The 22948-nt window shown below is 43.4% G+C and overlaps 1 protein-coding gene across 3 annotated transcripts in view; it reads right to left on the bottom strand.

The window, feature by feature from the left end:
• Positions 1–22948, bottom strand: part of PDE8B (phosphodiesterase 8B) — a 286354-nt gene that overhangs the window by 236307 nt on the left and 27099 nt on the right. For 2 of the 3 annotated variants that reach the window (XM_067731046.1, XM_067731047.1), the window contains exon 1: positions 18104–18762. The exons of the other annotated variant lie outside the window; for it this stretch is intronic. In XM_067731046.1, the coding sequence (XP_067587147.1) occupies positions 18104–18442 (339 nt within the window). In that variant the 5' untranslated portion in view covers positions 18443–18762. Of the gene's footprint in view, positions 1–18103; positions 18763–22948 lie in introns of those variants that run through there. 3 annotated transcript variants of the gene reach the window in all.

Genomic DNA, 22948 nt, shown 5'->3' with positions numbered 1-22948 from the left:
CTCAAGTTTGCATTATCTGAGAGGCCATTTCCATGCCAGGCAGGGTTAGATGCTCTTCCTCTTGCTTTTGCGGAACCCTACTTCTCTCAGACATTAGCAAACTATAGTAAACACCTGTATGGCAGGCAGACTCTAACATCTCCCGCAACGATTCCCACCTCCTAGTATTCATACCCCTCTGAATCCCATCCTCTTGAGTGTGGGCTGGCCTAGCGACTTGCTTCTAATCAATAGAATACACCAGAGATGACTGGCTATCACACCTGTAATTAAGATACACAAGATTGTGACTGACATCTTACTAAAAGACGGTCTCTCTTGGGACTTCCTTGATGGTCCAGTGGCTAAGACTCCGTGCTCCCAATGCAGGGGGCCCGGGTTCAATCCCTGGTCAGGGAACTAGATCCCACATGCCGCAACTAAAAGTTTGCGTGCTGCAACTAAGAGTTCACATGCTGCAACTAAGGATCCTGCACGACACAACTGAAGATCTCACATGACGCAACTGAAGATCCTGCTCATGGATCCTGCATGTGGCAACAGAGATCTCACATGCTGCAACTAAGACTGGTACAGCCAAATACATAAATTAATTAATTTAATAAAATAAAAGATGGTCTCTCTTGCTGGTTTTGATGAAGCATGCTGCCATATCTGACTGGTCCACGTGGCAAGGAACTGAGGGTAGCCTATGGCCAACAGCCTGCAAGGAACAGAGTCTCTCAGTGTAAGACGCATTGAAGAACTGAATCCTGCCAACAACCATGTCAGTAAGCCAATCAAACCTTCAGATGAGACCTAGCCCTAGCCAACACCTTACAGGCTTGTAAGAGACCCTGAAGTAGAGGACACAGATGAGCTGTGCCTGGATTCCTGACCCACAGAAACTAATAACAAATTTGTGTATCTTAAGCCACTTAATCTGTGGTATTTTTACACAGCAATAAATACAGGCATACCTCATTTTATTGTGCTTCACTTTACTGTACTTCGCAGATATTGTGTTCTTTACAAATTGAAAGTTTGTGGCAACCCTACACTGAGCAAGTCTATCAGTGCATTTGTTCACTTTATGTCTCTTGTCACACTTTGTAAATCCTCGCACTATTTCAAACTTTACATTGTATTTGTTATGGTGATCTGTGATCAGAGATCGTCAATGTTATAATTGCAAAGTGATTATGACTTGAACGCTCAGCTGATGGTTAGCATGTTTTTAGCAATAAAGTGTTTTGGTTTTTTAGACATAATGCTTTTGCACACTTACTGGACTACAGTATAGTGTAAACATAACTTTTATAGGTACTAGGAAACAAAAAAATTCATGTGACTTGCTTTATTGCAATAGTTACTTTATTTCAGTGGTGTGGAACTGAACTTGAGATATCTCCAAGGTATGCCTGTACCTGTTTGTATGTCATTCCCCATCCCAACTAGAATATAAACTCCCCTAAGGAAGGGATCATCTTATTCATCTTTGTATCCTAAATCGAACACAGGGGCTTGATGCTCAGTTAGACTCTCAATAAATATTTATGAACTGTTGTTGAATTGCACCAATCTACCCTAACCCTTCTGCATGTTTGACCACCAAGCTGCCCTAGTTTGACAGCACCACCTGATGGTCCACAGAAGGAACCGTGACCCAACCTTGCTTCTCTCTCCTAAATTGAGGCAGGTAAACAACTCTGTCCTCCTTCTTTCGTGACACACAATAAAGTTACTCTACCTTCAAGAGTATCTCTTCTGGACATGCACAGGCACACAGCCACTTTTTATATCACTTTCTCCATCTTTCAGTTTCTAATCTGCACCCCCAAAATCTGTCTCATTCTGACACGTTTGCTCTCTCTCTTGATAGTGTCCCTGCTTCTCTCTTTCTTCCCCTGCGCCACCCCAACTTCATCACACTTTCTCATTCACTCATATACAACTCAGGAGCCACCCTAAGCATTGCTCACTGATAAAGCTGATATATCTGTATAAGGAAAAAAAACAAGATCAATTTACAAATGATATTAACATAAGAAAGCACTTCAGTAAAAGTATCTGTAGATCAGATATGAGATTCTAGCACAGAAAAGAGAATCACATTTTTAAACATACGAAAGAATACACATCTGTGCATTCAATTTCTAAAATGGAAAAAAAAAACTTGATTTTAGGTCTTGATGACTAAAAATTAAGATAAGGTATTTATTATGTTCTAAGTCCTCATGAAGATGCAAGGGAATTCTTTAAAACAATCAGTGATGCTCAGCCTCCTGTGGGTGTATTCTGTGGGTGTTGACAGGGTTAATGATAATGTAACTGCTGAACTTTAAGGTAAGTGGAGAGACAGAAGTGAAGGTGAAAAGGCAGTCGCGACTCTTCCGAAACCATTTTGCTGCCATGAAAAGGTGAGGGGAATTACAGTATCCAACAGACATTTACCATTGAGAGGACCAACCTCCTCTAAATTTTTCTCAAAGATCTCACACCTCCATGAAAGCGAAACTATAGCTGGGGTAAAAACAGAAAATAGCAGGTTTTACTCACAAAGAACCCTCTGCTAGAGATTTTACGCTTGAGAAAAACTACATTACGGGCTTCCCTGGTGGCACAGTGGTTGGGAGTCCGCCTGCCGATGCAGGGAACACGGGTTCGTGCCCCGGTCCGGGAGGATCCCACATGCTGTGGAGCGGCTGGGCCCGTGAGCCATGGCCGCTGAGCCTGCGCGTCCAGAGCCTGTGCTCCGCAACGGGAGAGGCCACAACAGTGAGAGGCCCGCGTACCACAAAAAAAAAAAACTACATTACTATTTTACAATTTCTAGAGAACTAAAGGGCCCAAAGAAATTCTCTATATCATGGGCAGAAGTTAACGTCCCAGATTAGATAAATAAGCCCTTTCTGGAAAAAAATTTATTTCATTATTGCACTAAAAATAAGATATCACAATATGAAAAGATATCAGCATAGGACCATTCTCTTCAGCAACAGTCATAATAGCAAAAAATAATTCAAAAAATATCAATAGCAGACTGGATGAATAAGCTATTGTACAACCATACAATGGAATATTATACAGCTATAAAAAGGAATGAGGAACATCTTTATGAATTATGGTGGAGTGATCTCTAGGATATATTGTTAAATGAAAGAAGCAAAATGCAGAAAAGTGAGTTAGTATGCTACCATTTATCTAAGAAATGGAGGATATAAACATGGTTGTATGTAATTAAAACAATATTATAAAAAGCACAAACATTTTAAATACAGTTACTTTTTGATGGAGGGCATACTATGTAGAAGACAGGGATAAAATCTAAACTTCTCTGAATATACCACATCATAAAGATTTTACTTTGTAACAGGTAAATCATTTACATTATTATTAAAAAATCAAATTTTTAAAAAGAGCAAATCAAAAGTAAAATGAAACAAATGAATGTAACTGTATTGAATTAATCACCATTCCACTGTTAATAGGATTGCTACATAAAAAGGAACATTCAAATGACTTAAAACACAATAATTTGCCTGTTCATCCCTAGTAGGATATACTCTAATGTAAAAAATTACTGGGAAAAAATACTAAACTGTTTTCAGCAATGATTCTGAGACTGTTGCATGTGTGTTGTGGGATACAACAAATGAGGAATTATCTTGGTGTTGTTAAGAACCAGGATTTATGTTATGGGAAGACGAAATAATGTTAAGACTGATGAGGTTAAAGAAAAGGTCCTAAATCTGAACTGGAAGTGTTAGTATAAACTCATGATGCATTTTATCTTTAAAAACATTTATCTTCTGTCTATGTCCACTTAAAATGCCAGAAGACAATGACCCGTCCATTAGCAATGATCACTCCACTGCCCAGATCATGTCTCTAAGTACCATCTTTCAATAAGAAGAATTAGGGTCCTGAGAGAAATGACTAACTCCATAGCAGGGAATGAACATGATGAAACTGGAATATCCTGTCACACCATCAGGCAAACGACCCATCAGAGATAACTAGGAGACAACATGGCTATTTCCAGTTGCCAAAGATAGAGGAGTTGAGCATCAGTAGGAACAATAACTGGAACTGACTGGGACACAGCTGACATTTATAAACTGATAAGTTTATAACAATACTAAGAACATCACTGGTTATCTTTGGAGGATGCTAGGGAATCAAACCCCTATTCTGAAAATTGCTAGGTAAAAGAGAAGTGTCAAGCATTTACCCCATCTTTCCCATATGAACCGTACCTCAGGATAGGCAAATCGTTGATGAGGGGAGTTTCTCTTTATAGAAGCATTCCAGAAGCTTTGTAGAAAGAATGGACCACAGACTTTTGCAACGCTAATGAATTAATGGATCTAGGCATCAATCATGAAACATCACAAAAACAGAAAACCAGACATTATATGCCTCCTAACGGACGTACACAACACTACCTATAAAGAAGTCTGAATAAATAAGCCTGAATCCAACCAACCAATATACCTCTGGATCTAACTAACAATATACAGAGAATATAGGTCCAGAAGAATGGGGTACATGATACCACAGGACTGTAATCAGCAAAATCCAGACTATGGGAAACTCTGCCAGACAAATGACCCGATTTCTTCAACAAACAAATCTTAAGGGGAAAAAAGAGACAGGGGTACCTACAGATTAAAAGATACTTAAGAAACATATCAACCAATTGCAATTGGTGGGTCTTATTTCAACCATGATTCAAACAACATTTTTTAAAAACAAAAACATTTATGAGCTAATTAGGGAAATTTGAGCATTGTCTTGGTATCTGATGATATCAAGCAATTATCTTAATTTTTATATATGCTAATAGTATCATGGTTGTTTTTCAAACAGTCCTTAACTCAAAGTTACGTGCTGAAATAGTTACGGCTGAAATAAGATGATGTTTTAGATTTGCTTTAAAATAATCCCAGAGTAGGGGGAAGAGTGGGTGGTATATATAAAAGAATAGCCTTAATTTTATAACTGTTGAAACTGGGTAATGTTTGCATGAAGTTTCATTATACTATTCTATTTTTGTATATATTTGAACTTTTCCATAATAAAAAAATGTTAAATGACGAGCCTTCAAAAATTGGTCTGTGTCTTGCAGACACGTATTGAGAGTTATGTTCAAAGCTAACAACATGTGTCTGTGTGTGTGTGTGTGTGTGTGTGTGCGTGTGTGCGTGTGTGTGTGTGTGAGTGTATAATATATTCATACAACTCTGTGAGGCAGTTACTTCTACGATCCTCCTTAGACAGAGGAAGAAACTGAAAATTAAAGAAGTTAAGCCACAGAACAAAGTAAGTGGCACAGAGATTATAACCTAGCTCTCTCTGACCTGAGACTCCAAGTGTCCAGTGGGAGAAATGGAAATTCCTCTACATATGTAGAAGGAGATTGGTGTAGAGAATTGTTTACGAGGTGCTGGAAGGTACAGAAGAGCAAAAAGGAGATGGAGATAAAAACTGGAGAAACAGAAGATGAAAGGGTAACATCCAGAGACCAGAAACTGTTAACACCCTGGGCTGGTACCCACAAGCCCATACTTGTACTCATCAGTGATGATGGTACCATCACTGTGAAAGTTGTACCACTGCCACTGCGAAGTAGCCACTGCTATTGTCTCCTCCTTTCTCCCACATCCCAATTTCCTACCAGTACCTCCTACTTGCAGAATCTAAGAGTAGACCAGCTGGCAAAGAAGTCTGGAAGATGCAGTTTGCAGGCTTCTAGCCCCCCATAATACAAAGGAAAATATGGAAAAGCAGGAATGGAGCTGAGACCCAAGAGACAAATAACCAGCACAACTACTGCTTGTGTACTTCTTGTGAACTACTGTGCTGTACTTCTTGTCGAGTTACAATGTCAAATTGTAATTTTTTGATTTAGAACTCACGTGTGGGTGAAATAGGTGAAGGGAATTAAAAGGTACAGACTTCCAGTTGTAAAAAAAAATAAGTCATGGGGATGTAAAGTACAGCACAGGGAATGTAGTTAATAATATTGTAATAACTTTGTATGGTGACAGATGGTTATGAGACTTATTGTGGCGATCAATTCATAATGTATATTAATATTGAATCACTATGTTGTACACCTAAAACTAACACAATATTGTATGCCAACTCTACTTCAATTAAAAAAAAAAGAAAATGGAAAAGAAAGAACTCTAATGTGAAGTTCTACTTTCTTCCTTGCTTCTTCCATTTTAATAGCTGCCACGTGGCCATTAAGCACTTGAAATGTGCTGATCCATATTGAGATGCCCTGTTAAGTGTAAAATACATTCTGAATTTCAAAGACTTAGACTCACACACACATATTCATGAGAACCTAGAAGGTCTACAGGGACCGTACGTCTGTTACAGCTGTACCAATCCTTTTGACAGTGTATTATTCCCAGCATACAAACAGTTAGGCAGCATCTCCAAGGCCACACAGCTTGTGTAGGGCAGAGTTGGAACTCAAGCCTGGGTCAGTGAGTATCTTTCCATCACGCCAGGTTGCCTTGTTATAGCCACCAAGATTAGGAGCTGGAGCCTAGGAAAGGAGCTGCAGCCAGGCCTTGTGCAATGGCTCCCCTCAAAATCTCCATGATGTTTGAGGCTTGGTATGACTAGGGATGGCTAGGCAGATACCAAGTCATGCCTCCACCTCCAGGTGGTCAGCAAGCCTCATCAAAGAATGTTTATAAAAGAAGAACATAACTTAGTCAACTTGGCTGGAACTATTTCTTCAAGAAAAATGCCTCGGGTGTCCCTGGTGGTGCAGTGGTTGAGAATCTGCCTACCAATGCAAGGGACACGGGTTCGAGCCCTGGTCCGGGAAGATCCCACATGCCACGGAGCAACTAAGCCTGTGCGCCACAACTACTGAGCCTGTGCTCTAGAGCCCACGAGCCACAAGTACTGAGCCCATGTGCTGCAACTACTGAAGCCCACGTGCCTAGAGCCCGTGCTCCGCAACAAGAGAAGCCACCACAATGAGAAGCCCGCGCACCGCAATGAAGAGTAGCCCCCGCTCACCGCAACTAGAGAAAGCGTGCAAGCAGCAACGAAGACCCAATGCAGCCAAAAATAAATCAATCAAATAAATTTATAAAAAAAGAAAAATGCCTCACCAACTTGAAAAAGCTCCCTCCAGCCAAAAATGGACAACTTGAGCATCCAAGTATAAGAACTGCAATGGGTTGACACACATCAATTATATGTGTTAAAATAAGCTACAAGGATATATTGTACAACACAGGGAATATGGCCAATATTTTATAACAACTATAAATGGAGTATAACCCTTAAAACTTGTGAATCACTATATTGTATACCTGTAACGTATATGATTAGTACATCAACTATACTTCAATTTAAAAAAAGTATATGTGTGAGCCCAACTGATTCATAATGTTACTAAGCAAGCAAACAGAGGACCAAGTGAAACATCCTTGTTACCATAGGAGAATGGTAGAGAATCAACTCATTATTTTGATAACTGGAAATAAGAGGGAAGATTGACGCATTTAACCTGCCTTTCGCATATAAATTGTATCCCCGGGAAACCAACTAACTGATGAGGGGAAGTTTTTCTTCTTGGAGATGTTGCAGCTAATAAGTGAAGGAAAGGATGCAACAGGAATATCACCATTTGACACCCCCAGTGATAAATGGATGTAAACAAAGATCGTTAATACTGGTTAGCATCACAGCAAAAAGACAGGCACAGTGAAAACAAACAAAACAAACAAACAACCCAAGAAACAAAAAAAGCAAACATTGTGTATTTCCTGCTGTAAGAACATGGTATCACCGAAAATGTATTCTCGCCCCACTTCCACCCCTCAAAATTGAGCATAATTGAACCAAAACTCTAAAAATAACTGCAAGTTTCTAACAAACAGAGAAGGCAGGGAAACATGTTAGACACATGCCACAGGAATGCAAAAAGCAAACTGCAGACTGGGGGAATATCCACAGGACAAACAACCCAAGGTCCTGAACAAAGTAACCGCAAGTGGAAAAAGAGAGAGCGATGGGGAACCTATAGATTAAGAGAGACTTAAGAAATAAGCCAACCAATCGCGATGAATGAGTCTTATTTGGATACCAACAAATTGTAAAAAAATAATAAGACAATTAGAGACAATTAGAAAAATGTGATTGATATTAAGTAGCTGCTGTAGACTGAATGTTTGTGCCCCTCCCCAGTTCATATGTTGAAATCCTAACCCGCAATGTGATATTAGGAGGTAGGACCTTTGGGAGGTGATTGGATCATGAGGGCAGATGCCCTTATAAAAGTGACCCCAGAGAGCTCCTTCACCCCTTCCTCCATGTGAGGACACAATGAGATGATGGCTGTCTGTGAACTAGGAAGCAGTTCCTCACCAGACGCGGAACCTGCTGGCACCTTGACCTTGGACTTCCCAGCCTCCAGATGTAAATTTCTGAGTCCATAAGCCACACAGTCTATGGGATTTTTGTTATAGCAGCCAGAACTAAGACAGTAGCTATTAAATTTTTTGGTGTAGAGTGGTTTTATGACTTTTTAAAACAAAGAATTCTTAGATTTTAAAGATACAGACTGAAATATTTGTAGATGAAACAGAAAATAAGTGCCTAAAAGAAACGAGACAATTCAGTGCCTTTGGAGGTGAAACAGCACAATGAAGAGTACTGGCAGTAGCTCTGAGTCCCTAGCTGCGGGGTCCTGGTCAAGTCACTACAGCCCCCCGCACCCCAGCTCTCTCCCACCAATGTGGGGCAAAAACACCACCTGAGCCCCTCACCTCCTCAGAACACCGAGGATCACTTAGGATAACGACTCCCTGAGGGAACTGCACAGGTTCTTCCTCATCTGCTTCATCACCTTCTAATTAAACCCACTTCTCCCAAAGGACATGCGTACAAACGAAACGCTAGTTCTAATTCAATTTTGTTTCTCTCACAACACTGTAAATATATTCCAGCCACATAATGGGCTAACTACTTTTTTTGAGCTAACCTAGAAACCTAAATGCCACGTATAACACTGTTTCTATATGAAAACCCTTTCCCAATACCAACTGGATTCTTTACAAAGTATGTTTGTCATATAATCTGCATATAAGAGTGAGCGTTACATTTTACATTAATCCAAAGCATTTCCTGATTCTTTTTTCAGATTCAACTTTCTCACCTTTGACACACAGAATTGGTTCTAGTCTTGGGCTCCTCCTCCGTTTCCCTTCTTGAAAATCTCAACCAACAAAGGGGAGAGGGGAATGTGCCTGCAATACTCCTCCCAGCCATGGCCACCCCCGGGAGGTGAGGGGAGTGGACAAAGCTCCCTTCCCCTCACCAGCTCCTCCCAAAGGGATGAAGAGGAAGCCTCCACGATCAGAGTCAGCCAGTCCTGACATCTCACTGTCCTAGTGGGCCAGATCACTGCAGGCAAAAGTGCTGGGCTTTCACCCAGGTGGCAGCTCACCTGGGTTCCGCGTATGGCGGAGTACATGGGCAGAGAGGCCGACCACAGGGACAGAGGGCCTGTGGTGGTTCAGTGTGTAAGGAGTCCCGGAATTGGCTTTGCAGACCCTGCCTTATAGATTTGGGTGGAAGAGGGCAGGAAGCCTCATGCAACCCTGTCTGTCTGGTGGGAAGCCACCACTTCCCAGAGCACGCACCAGGCAATTTCACCTGTGCTTGCCCAGCCACTGACAAAGCTGATCCTTTGCTCTGTTCTCTCTTTATTTGGCCATCACTGTCTTGAGAACCACTCTCTCCAGGGAACTGTGCAAAGGAGATATCGTAGACAGAGTTTGTATCAGATCGTGGGGAAAAGAGAAACTTTCAGCTCCAGCTACCGCTCAGTTCAAAGTGCTATTCATCCTTCTAAAACATCACCCAGTGGAACACCTTTTGCTTTCCTCACAGTCACCCAGCTTATAGGCCAAGACTGTCAATCAGTTTCTTAAGCTGAAAATGAAAAGGCCTCATATGACCCAAAGACCACTCGTGGGCCTTCATAAACTGGTACCTTCCTCTCCATCTGGCCACTGCTTTTGAAGCTTCCTCAGCAGGAACTCGGAAGAGGACAAAAGCCCCATCAACCCTGAAGTCATCACCCTCCAGGTCCAGAGCTTTAATGTTATTTATGGATCTGATGTCAGAAAACGGCACTTTTCTTTTTATCCATGTTAACCTGTGTGATAGGTTACTAAGAAGTTTTCCTATAAAAAGTTCCAAAATTTGGGGTCTTCCCTCCTTTTTGTGACTCACACAGGCAACTGGATCCCTGTAGCTAATCATTATACCTTCTCTAAGAGGAAAAGGTGTTAGATTTACAGTGTATCATTTTTCCAACAATATACTACATGTGACAGCACCTGAAATGCCACAACATAAAAACCAACAGAGCTTTTCCAAAATGGTTTTAAGTCCAATTATAGACTAAGATTTCAGGTTACATGTTTACACCAAAGAAGAATTCCACATGGAACCACCCCAAGATAACACGAAGGCCCTGAGCTTTCAAGGCAGAAGCCTGATGCAGGTCCAACAGTCAAGGAACCCAAACGCCAGCTTGGGCCTTTGACTGGCTAGATGCTACTGTGTCATCTCCTTTGGAAATCCAATTGACTCAGACCACACCCAGCGGTTTCCAAAGCTTCAGGGTAGCATGTCTATATATAAATCCAGTTAGTCACCTACATTGGCCAAATCAATCTACTTGAAAGTGGGATACATTTTCCAATAAAAAACAACTCTGTGTTTCAAAAATATCTAAATCTAAACAAGCAAACTTTCATTTTAATTACCAAAACAGAAATCATAGCAACCACAAGCTTAATAGCAGCTAATATGTGTACAGTACTTAACAAAGTGCCAAGTCCTGGGCAATATGTTCTACCAAAGCTTTCTCCATTTTACATTCTCCACTCATCTCAAAACAACACCCCAGTGTGAGCTAATAGAGAGGGTGACGGTGAATCTATAACAGGAAAACCCTCACCCGCAAGGCCCTCTGATTGCTCCCCACCTCCCGTCCCACCACTCTATTCTAAATAACTCTGATTCCAGCACCAGCTACACTTGGGCCTTCAGGCCTGTGTAAAAGGCAAGAAAGCTCAGTGGTTAAGAACTTGGGAGTTGGATTCAGACAACCTTGTATTCAAATTTCAGCCCCCACCTTGAGCAATGTATTGTACCTCTGCAGCCTTGTTTTCCTCCTCTGTAAAATGGGAATGATAATTTGTGGCTCACGTATATAAAGTACTCCACAAATAGCAAGACTTTAATAGCTAATGTTACTACATCTACTCTACACAACTTGTTGCAAAATGTACAAACCACACATGAAAACTGGAATCTCCTTGGAAGTATGAGACAACCACGACAAGTTTTCTGTCAGTGATGGATTATCTGAAAGCAAAATCATCTCTTGATTTTCATTAAACCAATCACAAGCTTCTAAACTATTTTTCTGTGACCTGTCCCTGAGAAAGCAGAAAGGAGAAGCTGAAAAAAGTTGATGGTAAAGAATAAAGCATCAAAATCCCGAATAAAGCCTGGCTTTTATCTGCCAGTGGGAGAAGAGAGAAAATGGGGGAAAAGCTATTAGCAACCAAATCTAAACTAATCTATATTGCAACTTATTAAAAAGTGGTGTTTTCAAAAAAAAAAAGTGGTGTTTTCCATTAAAACATAAGTATCCAGACTTCCACTGTAAGATAATGGTGACACCTATTTTTTTTTAATTTTTAATTTAATTTCTACTTTAGATTGGTATATAGTTGATTTACAATGTTGTGTGAGTTCCAGGTGTACAGCAAAGTGATTCAGCTATACATATACATATATCCATTATTTTTCAGATTCTTTTCCCACATAGGTTATTAAAGAATATTGAGTAGAGTTCCGGTCCTTGCTGATTATCTATTTTATACATAGTAAGGTAACATCTATTTTTAAAAATGAACTCCTGAACACATTTGAATATTTTTAAATGTTTTAAATATACATATTCTTGAGTGAAAATATCAGCTTATAAACACATAGTAAAACTCATTTATTAATGTTTTGAGGCTGTGGAGAGAAGGTATAGAGAGCAAGAAAGTAAAAACTGAGCAAAAATAGAATAAATTGGCTAAGCTAGGTTCCTACTTAAGGAACTTCTCACCTAGAAAGAGTGCTATCACCCCCAACCCCTATCTCTGGGCTCTGAGATCATGGGGAGAGGGGTCAGTGGGCAAAGAACAGAGGAAATGATAGAAACATGTCTGTTACACACTGAATGTTTGTGTCCTCCAAAATTCCTATGCTGCAGCCCTAAACCCTGACAATATTTGGAGGCAGGACTTTTGGAAGGTAATTAGGTTTAGATGAGGTCATGAGGGTGGGGTCCCCATGATGGGATTAGTGTCCTTCTAAGAGGAAGAAGAGAGAACAGAGCTTGCTTGCTTTCTGCCATGTGAGGACACAACAAGGAGATAGCTATCTGGAAGCCAGGAAGAACGCTCTCACAAAGCGCCTTAATCTCGGACTTCCCAGCCTCCAGAACAGGGAGAAGGAAATGTCTGGAGTTTAAGTTGCCCTGTTTATGGTATTTTGTTATAGCACCCCAAGCTGACAAAGAAAATGTCTAAGCAGAGTCAGGGTGGAGAGTGAACTGAAAAGAGGAGGAGATGTTTTCAGCAATATCTTGGAGGTCTCCACACAAGACAAGTAGGCATTCTTTAACATCATTAGTCATCAGACAGGAAATATAAACAATAAATTAAGTGGCTATTTTAAAAATGCCATTATTTTAGAAAATGATCAAAATTACTCATCTCAATTTGAGCTTCCCAGGGTATCTCTAATGATGTTGACCATCTTTTAACACTGGTTACAGAGGGCCTTCTGGGGGATGGTCAGGATATTCTCTCCTGTTCTGTAAAACCTCGATCAATGGGCTCCCTTGCCCTCTGGTTTCCAAGTGTGTTTGGACAAAGATGGTACCTCCTGTAAAGGAGAACAGTAGCATGGAGGTATTTACTCCCTTGGCTCCCCCTGCCAGGCCATAGGCCTCCAGTCACTGCATTCTTCCTTAAGACCGCAGCTTAGGGGGGCTTCCCTGTCCTATAGGCTTGGTTTCTCAGGTTCCCATAACCATTCCCTCCTGTGGCTTCTTTTAGGTGGTAACAGCACCCTCTTTTTCTAGTCTTAGGGTGCTTCATCATCATTTGCTGATTTCTTTTCATCTTGCCAACACATCTGAATCAATCCCTTCATTAGATTACTTTTCTTAAACTTTTGTGGATATGCAATCTGTTTCCTGTCCAGATACCATCTTATCGGGTGTCAGGAAGGCCTGGTTGGTTGGTCTTGCCTCACCTAGGTGCAGGGTTTACTTACAGCCCTTTGGTCATCAGCATCTCCCTTTTTTTTCCCCAACCAGAAGTCTCAACCCAGTTCAACAGCTGTCATCTTTCTGAGCCCCTGAATTCTCGATTTTACTTGCCCACTTGGCCCCTAAGTACTCACGTGCTCCTCTCCAACCCTGCTGGTTTCCCAGACCCTGGACTCTGTCTTCACACCTGGTGCTACAGGGCTCACTCCCTCCCTCCTATTCTGATTCCTGGCCTTCGCCCATCATAATCTGGTACCACAGGAGCTGTCTGGCCCTCACCAGCATGTCCTGTCCTGCTGCAGCCCAAGTCCTGCCTTGTGTCCACCAGGGTGGGACTCAGTAGAAAAGCATCACCTCTGAAAAGTAGCAGCTTGCTGTGTTACTTTCTGATTTGAGAACTGATTTACCGAAGTCCAAAGGAAGAATTACCTGATAGTTCTTAAAAATTATTGTGACTACTGAAGAAAGCAGTGAAAATTAGGAAAATTTGCTCAATGACTATAGTTCATGTGTTGGAAGAAAGGGAGGGCACTAAATTGTGATGAAATGAGCTATGGCAGAAAATAAACTAGGGCTTTACTAAAATTAAAACAAATAAACATGGTGAAAACGACCAGCAAGAACTCCAAGAGCTGAGAACTGAATAAGCCTGTGGCGTCACATCAGCCCCTGTTTTAAGCTCCTCCCTTGGCTTGCAATTTCCCAGCATGCAGGACACAGCTCCAGCAGGGTAGAGGCATGTGAGGGATTGTGATGACAAAGGAAGACATCGGGACCTGCAAATCCCAACAGATCCTGAGGAGAATTTGAACCTCAAGAAACAAGAGTGGGCTACGTGGTCCAGCCCTCTCTCCACTTACAGACTTTCCAGCCAACCTTCCAGGCAGACTTCATGGATAGAGATGACAGGTGGCACATTACAAAAGTAAACTAAGATGATAGCAGGGCTGTGACTAGTAGTCCAAATACATGCAATGTGGTACCATATACTCTGCTGGAGGTGGCCACACCTAATTCATCTGGCCCACAGACAGTCAATTTAATTAATTTAAAAGCAGTGATTCTCAAACTGTGGTCCCCAGATCAGCAAAACTAGCGTCTCCTAGAAGCCCGTTAGAAATCCAAATTCTCAGGCCCCACCCAAGACCTACTAAATTAGAAACTCTGGGAGTGGGACCCACCAATCTGTACTTTAACAAGCCTTCCAGGTAATTCTGTTGTACACTAAAGCTTGAGGATATTGATTTAGAGAACAAAAATGATTGTTTTTTCCAAAATACCTCTGCCCCTCCCCGAAATAAAATCTCATTCATTATTTACCATAAGGTCAGAAAATTATCTATTTATTTCCCCTTTATATATAGTCAACTTGAGATTATCCTCACTGATTCAGAAAACCATGGAAAGAATACTACAGAAGTAATGAATCACTGGCTTAGGCACACCCTTTTGCAATAGATTGACCATCCTCATTAGGCTTTGCTTACCAAACTTCGTGGATATTCCCTGAACCCCTAGTACAACAGAGTCTGGTACAAATACTGACTGCGGGAATAAATGAGCACAATGAATGGAGGAGATGGGGAACTGGTGAGGCTGCCTACCAGCACAAAATCACTTGCAAACTGAGAACGTCCTGCGTCTGATCCACAAAATAGTTAAACTACACAGAGATGGCTGCAAGTTGACTGAACTGTCAACAAAGACTCTTTTCTACAACTGGCTGCCTAGTCCCGGATGCCTCTCCAGCCACAACAGCTGGGATGAGAAAAGAAGACTTGTAAGAATCCCCAGATTTTCCCGGGGAGAGGTTCAACCATCTCCTCTGAGGATTTCTGAACAAGAATTACAAAACTGGCACAATATCAGGAGTGAGCATTCTGCAGGATTCTCCTGTTGGAGTTACTATTTTTAAAAAGGCAAACAAGAGGAAGACAAATTGCTAGGAACCTGCATTTTTTACAGCAACTGGAAGACAAATCTAACTTCTTACCAGAAATGGAAATCCACATGATATCACTGTACTGCACATGAATTATTAATGTTTATCTTTTTTTTTGTAAATTAGGTATTCAGGAAGGTTCCTGTGGACATCATGTTTGACATCATAATGCTTCATCATTCTAAAAGCCTAATGAGATGAATTCTTGCAAGAAAACAGAGAGAGAAACCAAGTACACATTTCTGCACTCTGGGGAACACCAGAGACAAAGGAGATAATGAAGATATGGTTTATAATTGATGTACAAAGAGAAAGTTTTAAAAAATCTATTACAACCCCATCACCACTGTAAACAAGACCAAATGGCAAAGACTTTACTTTTCCACCTGAGCATTTTGGAAAAGGGAGGGTGTGGGGGGGGGGGGGCGGGGCATGACTAGCAACTATCTCAAACTCTTAAGGTAGAACAATTCTTCTAAAAAGAAATGAAAGTAATGTCTTTATAAAATTACCTTATCCACAAAAGAACATGGAACATGTGAAAACCGAAAAAGATACTATAACACTGAGTCACACGTCCTAAAAGGATACTATTAAATATATTAAAATAATTCTGTGATAATAATTCTGTGTGGTTTGTATAAATAAGAATTCTGGTCTCAAATCTATAGTTTCTGAGCTCTACACATGCAAATTAGTGTTGAATAAACTGAACCAGCAGTTTTAGTCCAACATTTCCAGCAGTGGGTTGGAATGAAATAAGCTCTTATTTGGAAATCTGGTTGATAAAGCAAAGTACGTTAAATTCGTACCCAGGTCAAGCCTTTTAACACTTCAGCCAAGTAGCAATGATATTTATACAACTTCATACTAGCTGCTAATAATTGGGACTTATTTTCCCTCCAGTTTTTATTTCATTTGGTCTCTAAGTAGCCTCTTGAGAGAAGTACTAAAACATAGAGAATGAGTTCATTCATTATTCTTTCTTTCACTGAACAAACATGGAGTAGCTAGAGGTGCCAGGTACTAAATTGGGATTCTTGCTACTCTGAAAGGCAAAAATACACAATTTCTCTTAAGCAAACCAAAAAGAGTATCACAGAGTTCATAAGTTGTCACCATTCTGAACTACTGCTTCATGTTTGCAAATTTCCTTTTCAACAAGAAGGCAAAGGATAGTCTTTATTGATAAAATTCCAATTTAATTATTTCACCAAATATAACATTTTAATCCCCTGAAATTACTCCTAGTGGTAACTTTATGTGAACTGGTGGGGGTGGGAGGGAGGGGAAACTTAACAAAAGAAAGTGTTCAGCACATACCTTTATAACAAATGTTCAATTAGTAGGTTGTACTGTCATGAGTCCAGGTCTCTAGTTCTTGGTTATTCTATCAATACACAGTTAACATTCAAAAGCTAGAAGAGAAAGCTTACACCTGGCACATAGTAGGTGCTCAATAAATGGTATTTGTATTATAATGAGTACATTATCATATTATATTACATGATTATTACCAGAGAAACTCTACAACTATAAGTAAACATCAGTTAAGCTTCATGTTACAAAATCAGATGCTGTTAAAGTAAGCTCACTAAAAGAAACTTTTGCTCTTCCAGACTGAGGTAAGCACATGTCATCCTTCTCTTAACCCCTCCACTGAGAGCTGACTTTATCCAATGAAGACTAGGAGCCTCCTCACACTAGCCGCCTCCAGTTGCTGAATAACTTTTCAAGTATTAACTATACAATCGTGCCTTTACCAAATAATCAATGGAACGATTCCTGGTAATTTACTGACCATGTAAAAACTGTGATTCTACCTCACATTAACAGTCATAGAGACATACTTCTTTTCCTCTGTACTGTGGGATGTGCCATTGTCCTGTTTGCTATATAAGGATAAAAGGCCCAGTGGCCATATTTACACAATGAAAAACCTCTTGGATTTAATAGTATTTTGAGAACACACAGGAAGGCACTATTAAAATAATCATTTTTCTTCTGACATTAAGAAATAAGTAGTGACTGCTTTAATCACTTAATTTTTTCTAGTTCCTCAAAATTCCACTCTCCTGAAAGATGAGATGTATGTGCAGAATGAATCATCTTAAGACAGCTACACTGCACGGAAACCACTTCCCCTCACTGTAGCTCAGCCGACCCTCCTCACTCACGACCCGATTCTCTCAATTATGTCCAAGACGCAGCCAACCCAAAGAAGTGATAAACAACAGGTTCCGCTCAGGTCCTCTTCCTCCATCCCTCCGGAAAACAGAAACACCCTCATTCATTCACAAATCCCACACTCGGTCCCTGTGGCTGAGACTTCATGCAACCTGGCTGGTGTCTCCAGGTAAAAACCTGAACACGAGGGCACTATAGTACCCCGTTGCACCGAGTCTGCACCATTCACCTACGAGCCACGCAAATCCAACCCGGAGCTCAAATTTCATTCAATGGGACTCGCCACCGAACGCTCTCAATGATGCCCACCCCTCCTCCTGAGTTGATCCAGCCCAGCCTTCTCCACCTCAGTGAGAAACGGGCCAGCCCACCTGCTTCCCTTCTCCACCCGGTGCCCCAGAACCAGCGCCCTGGACCCCTCCAGGGGTCTTTAATGCTCATATTTCCTGGGCCCTCATCACCCCCATAAATGAAAAGTAAACTCCTCCTTAGTGACAACCTCCCCAAACCAACCACGTCACGGCCACTCAACTCCGCCGGAGCCCCCTACCCGCCGGACGGGGCAGGCGGCCCCCTTCCAGCCCGGGCCGGAGCCCGGCGTTTACCTTGACGCTGGTGTAGCTGGTCTGGGTCTCGGCCTCCGCGCTGCTGCAGCAGTGGCGACTCCGGCCCCTGCAGGTGGTCGCCGCGGGGGCCGTGGAGCCCGCGCTGCTGCCGCTGCCCAGCTCACCGCGGGCCCTGCGGCCGCGGGCGGCACCGGGGGGCCAGGACGCGCGGCTCGGGGGGATGGCGTCGGCGGCGTCGGTCTGGACGAAGAGGCCGTGCAGTGGGGCCGCGGGGCCCTGCGACACGCTGGTGGTCTGGCGGGGCGAGTTGGACTCGTCCGAGTCCCGGCAGTAGATCACGCCGCTCTGCGAGACGTGGATGCTGGGGGCGCAGCCCATCCCTCGGCCGGGGTCCCTCGAGCGCCCGCCCGCTCCCCCGGCCGCCGGGCCCCAGCGCCGCGGCGGCCACCTGCAGTGAGGGGGCGGGCGCCTTGGCGGCGGCGCCCGGACCGCTCGCCCCCCGGCCTGTCTGGCCGCCGCTCCGTCGGGCTCGCCGCGGCACCCCTCGCCGAGCCTCCTAGGGCTGCGCGCGTCACCCCAACTTTCCCTTCTGGGCCATCTTCCTCCCCGAGCGGGAGAGCGCGCACACACAGCGCCCTGCGCGCACGGGTGGCCGCCACCCTCCCCGCCGCGGCGCCCCAAACGAGCTCGCTGCGCCTCCGCCCTCCCCTCCGCCCTCGGCCCGCGCCGCCGCCCAGCTCGACCTCGCCGGGCTCCCGCGGCCCCTGGGCCAGAGCACCGCCCGGCCGCCCGCCTGAACCTCTTTCCCTACTTTCGGTCCGCGCGCGCGTCTCCCTCCCTCCTTCCCTCCCGCCCGCCTTCCTCTGCGGCGCCCTCACTCCGCAGCCGCCGCCACTCGGGCCCCGCTGCGCCCCTCGGCCCCGCCCGCCGCTCCCCGCGCTCTCCAGGGCTGAGCAGAGAGTGCCCGCCGCCCGGCTCGGCCCCCGGAGCCCCAGGGCGCGGCAGCGTGCACCACGCCTCGGCGCCCTCCCCTCCTCCGCTGTCCAGAGGCCTCATGCCTCCTGCACCCGTCCCGGGGCCGCCCCCCGGTTCCCCAGCCCCTCTTCCCCTCACGGCACACACCCCGGGCCGGCCCCGAAGGGCGGTGTAGCCTGGGGAGCCCCGCAACAAGCTTCTGGCCTTTCACGAACACGTTGCAACATCCCAGTAAAACACCACGATGCTCTGTAGGGACCCTCCAGACCATGCCCACCCATCTGACTTGCTCGCCTCCCAGTACACTCAGAGCATTAAGGAGAGAATTCATGCCTCCATAGTCCCCCGCTTCCCCACGCACTCTGAAGGCTGAGCTGGATGGCTGGCGACCCAGTCTTCAAACGAAGTCCATTCCATGTCTACTCATCATCTGGAGGTCAAGCCAAGGGACGAGAGGCCCTGCAGAGGACCAAGCACTTGAACACACAAATTCTAAGATCCAAAGAAAGAACAGAAAGAAGCTGTTCGCGTGGTTCTTGGATTTCTCCTCCAGAGTTTTCACCTCTTCCTTGGGTGTCACTAAATTTTCACCCTGGCTTCTACTCCATCCAGCCTCCCGTTGTCCACTGCTCTGCCTGACACCCCAGGCTGGGCTGTCAAAACTGCCTCCCCTCACTCCCCTGAGTGAGGCTACACAGCTTCACACGAGGGGAGCAAGAATACCTTCAGAAGAAGGCTGCTTATCATCGTCTCCGCTGTGCAATCTGGGTTAGCGCTTCGAGGCACCACTGCTCATTTATTCATTGGTTTTTTGAGTGGATCCTGCCTCCTGCCACAGCATCGCATGGACAGTCCAAGGAAGGACTCAACAGTAGAGTTGCTTATAAGGTTAAAGGCAAGAACACAGAGTCCTGATGCAAAGCACAAAGAAGTATCCCATTTAAAATAATTTTTTTGGTTCCTCCCTCCCTTTCTCTCCCCCTAACATCAAATTTGGGAATGACTGGATCAAGACTTTATCTTACAGCTTCTAACCTTCATAGAGAAGCAAATCTCAAATTCAGATATACAGAGGAGAAAGAACTAACCTAACTAACCTAAGCTAACTAACCTAAGCTAACCTAAGTCTTCTACTTCTGTTTCTCGTCTCAGTTTAACCCTAGAACTTTCCAACTTTTGGTCTCTTTAAAAATATATATATTTGATGACATGAAAAAGTGTATCTCTAGTTAATGTAGAGAAAGTCTATATTTTCTAATGGACAGGCAAATTGCTCATAAAATTTCTGTGCAGGTTGGGTTTCCCAAGAAGCACATCCTGAAATGGTGTTTAGCAGGCATAAGGTTTATGAGTAAATACTCTAGGACCCTAATCAACATCTGGAAGGAAAGGAGGGAGGGAGGGAAGTAGGAGGGGGCAGTGGAGATTGAGCAGGGAGAAACTGAGCTAGACTACAGCCTCACTAAAAGCCTCAGGCAACCCTGCAGGGAAAATTCTGAAACGGGATGATGCATCAGAGCTGTCCTGAATTGGGTCTAGGATAGGCCTTTATACTCTTACATGGATCAGCAGTTACTTGCAGGCCACCACAGTAGCCTTGGGCCAGGTGGCTCTCTCCAGCTGAGGCGATTCCCTTATGAGACTGACAGCTGTGCAGAGGGCGATCTGCTGGCAGCACTCCTCCAGCTGAAGGAATAAGTCCTTCTTTCCTGGCATCGTGGCTTCCACCACAGTTCCCTTCCATGCTCCCTTGTCCCTATCCATGCCTGTAAGAATACCACATTAAATGGTCAAGACTGAGATATAGGGACAGTCGTCCATTTGAAATAGGCCTAAGGCTGATGGCTGACATCTGCTCTACTTCCAAGGGACCATTCAGAATCTGGGCAAACATCATTAGAGTTAAATTACAAAAGCACTAGTCTCCCTGATGCAATGTTAGGTCAGGAGTTACTGGTTCCTAAAGTTTCTCTATGATTCTCTCATATACTCCCATTTCAGTCATTATCCTTCACAGAGCTACCAGTCAATGTCAGCCTTTTTTGACATCTAGAGCCATGCTAATTCTCAGGCCATATGTCTACTTCTTCAGAGTTTTTTCTAGGAATGTGGTTACTATGATGAAAGCTCCCAGAGAAGAGAAAAGGGCCAGTCACTCACTGAGGCTTTGAAGGCAAGAAGATTATGATAAAACAGAAATTACAACCAATCTTCTGGTGGAGAACATTAGGAGCTGAGTCATGAAGGGACAAGTCACCCAGAAGCAAATTTAGGAAAAAAAAAAAAAAAATTAGAAGCAAAATTAAAAAAAAAAAAAAGATTAAGACTTGAGAGAAGTAAATAACCCCTAGGTGGCTATTGAACAGGACTGAGCTCTTTAGTATGTTAACTGACCATTACTTATTGGGTTGGGACCGGAGCCTTTCACTGAATATGAGTTTTTGCAGGAGCAGAAGAGGGAATGGGGGAAATGCACTAGCTATAAATTCTTCCTCCCATTCCCAGAGCAGCCAATAGCTTCAGTATCTTTCTCAGACCTAGCTTCCACTGCCAATTCTGGCTTAGTGAAAGGAAAAAAATAATGTATCCCTATAATCTCCACCAAGTGTTCTCAGTGGGAATGTGTAACCTGCCCCCATCGCTGGCACAAATCTGGTCACTGAAACATGCAGAAGCGTGCAAGCGGAGGAAAAATGGTTTAACTGAAATCGTTCCCTAGCTAAGCTCTGAGGCCTGAGTTCTTGCTCCTGTAAGTGATTTCTGGACCAATTCCCATGTCACAATTTCAGTGCATTCCACAATAACCACAAAGTCTACAAGTTCAGACACTGCAGATAAAATTTAGGCTCAAGTTACAGAATAAGGCCAGAAAAACCAACATTATAAAAAAATTTGAGTTAAGAAAATTTAGCTACAGCCAATGTCCAAGAAAGAAATCAAACAGCAAAGTAAATCAGAAATTTCTTCTAAACCTCAGAAATGTCCAGGGTCAGCTGAACGGCTTGTATGTTTTATACTGATGTCAAACAAGAGCTGATTTCAGAATTATGACCCAGAAGCACTGCAAGACCCTGAACAATTAAGGTCCCTTCCCATTCTAAATTGGTATAACTCTTCCAGAATTCCTCTAAAGAAGAATAAAATGTGACTAATCCATTTTGAGTGATTCTTAACCATAAAGGTTAAAACAATTGCAGCTTTCAGATTAATCTTTAGGTAATCAAACATTTAATCAACCAATCAATCTTACAGAACTCTGAATTCAAACTTTATTCCTAATGGTGGAGCTTACTGGAAGTCTAACCACCTGATAAGTGAAACGATACAGTTTATTAGGTAGCCTGGCACAGTGGAAGGTTCACTGAACTCTGTGAGAAGGGCGAACTTGAACCTTGTGCTGCTTCTTGTAGCTGTGTAACCTCCAGCAAGTCACTTAACCTCTGGGCCTCAATTTCCTACATCATCTTCAACGTCTCTAAATCACCAACATTTGGGGATGCTGTGAATTTTTTCCTTTCTTTTATTAAATTATTTTAAATTTAGAACAGTGGAATTTTTGACCTGAAAGAGTAGTCCTCAACCTAACTGCTCATCAGAATCACCCTGAGGAATTGGCCAGAAACACAGCAGCTTCCTGATCCCATCCCAGAGACTTGGAGGCCGGCGTCAAGGGCAGGTCCAAAGAAGGTGAGTCCAGTGCAGCCTCTCCACAGCCTCCTTTGGGGGACTAGAATAGAAGCTGAAGTCCTTACAAGAGCCTACAAAATCCTACCTGACGTGGCCCCTGCCCGGCCTTTCTCAGCTCTCTCCCCTCTCACCAGCACTCTCTCTTCTCCAGCCACATTGACCTCTTTGCTCTTTCCCCAAGACACCTAACAATACTAGCCAGGAACCCTTCCCTCTGCCAAT

Source organism: Pseudorca crassidens, chromosome 3, assembly GCF_039906515.1.
Source record: "Pseudorca crassidens isolate mPseCra1 chromosome 3, mPseCra1.hap1, whole genome shotgun sequence".
In the NCBI taxonomy this organism is placed as follows: domain Eukaryota; kingdom Metazoa; phylum Chordata; class Mammalia; order Artiodactyla; family Delphinidae; genus Pseudorca; species Pseudorca crassidens.
The sequence above is the reverse complement of the archived record's forward strand: the minus strand, read 5'-3'. Positions and strand labels throughout refer to the sequence as shown.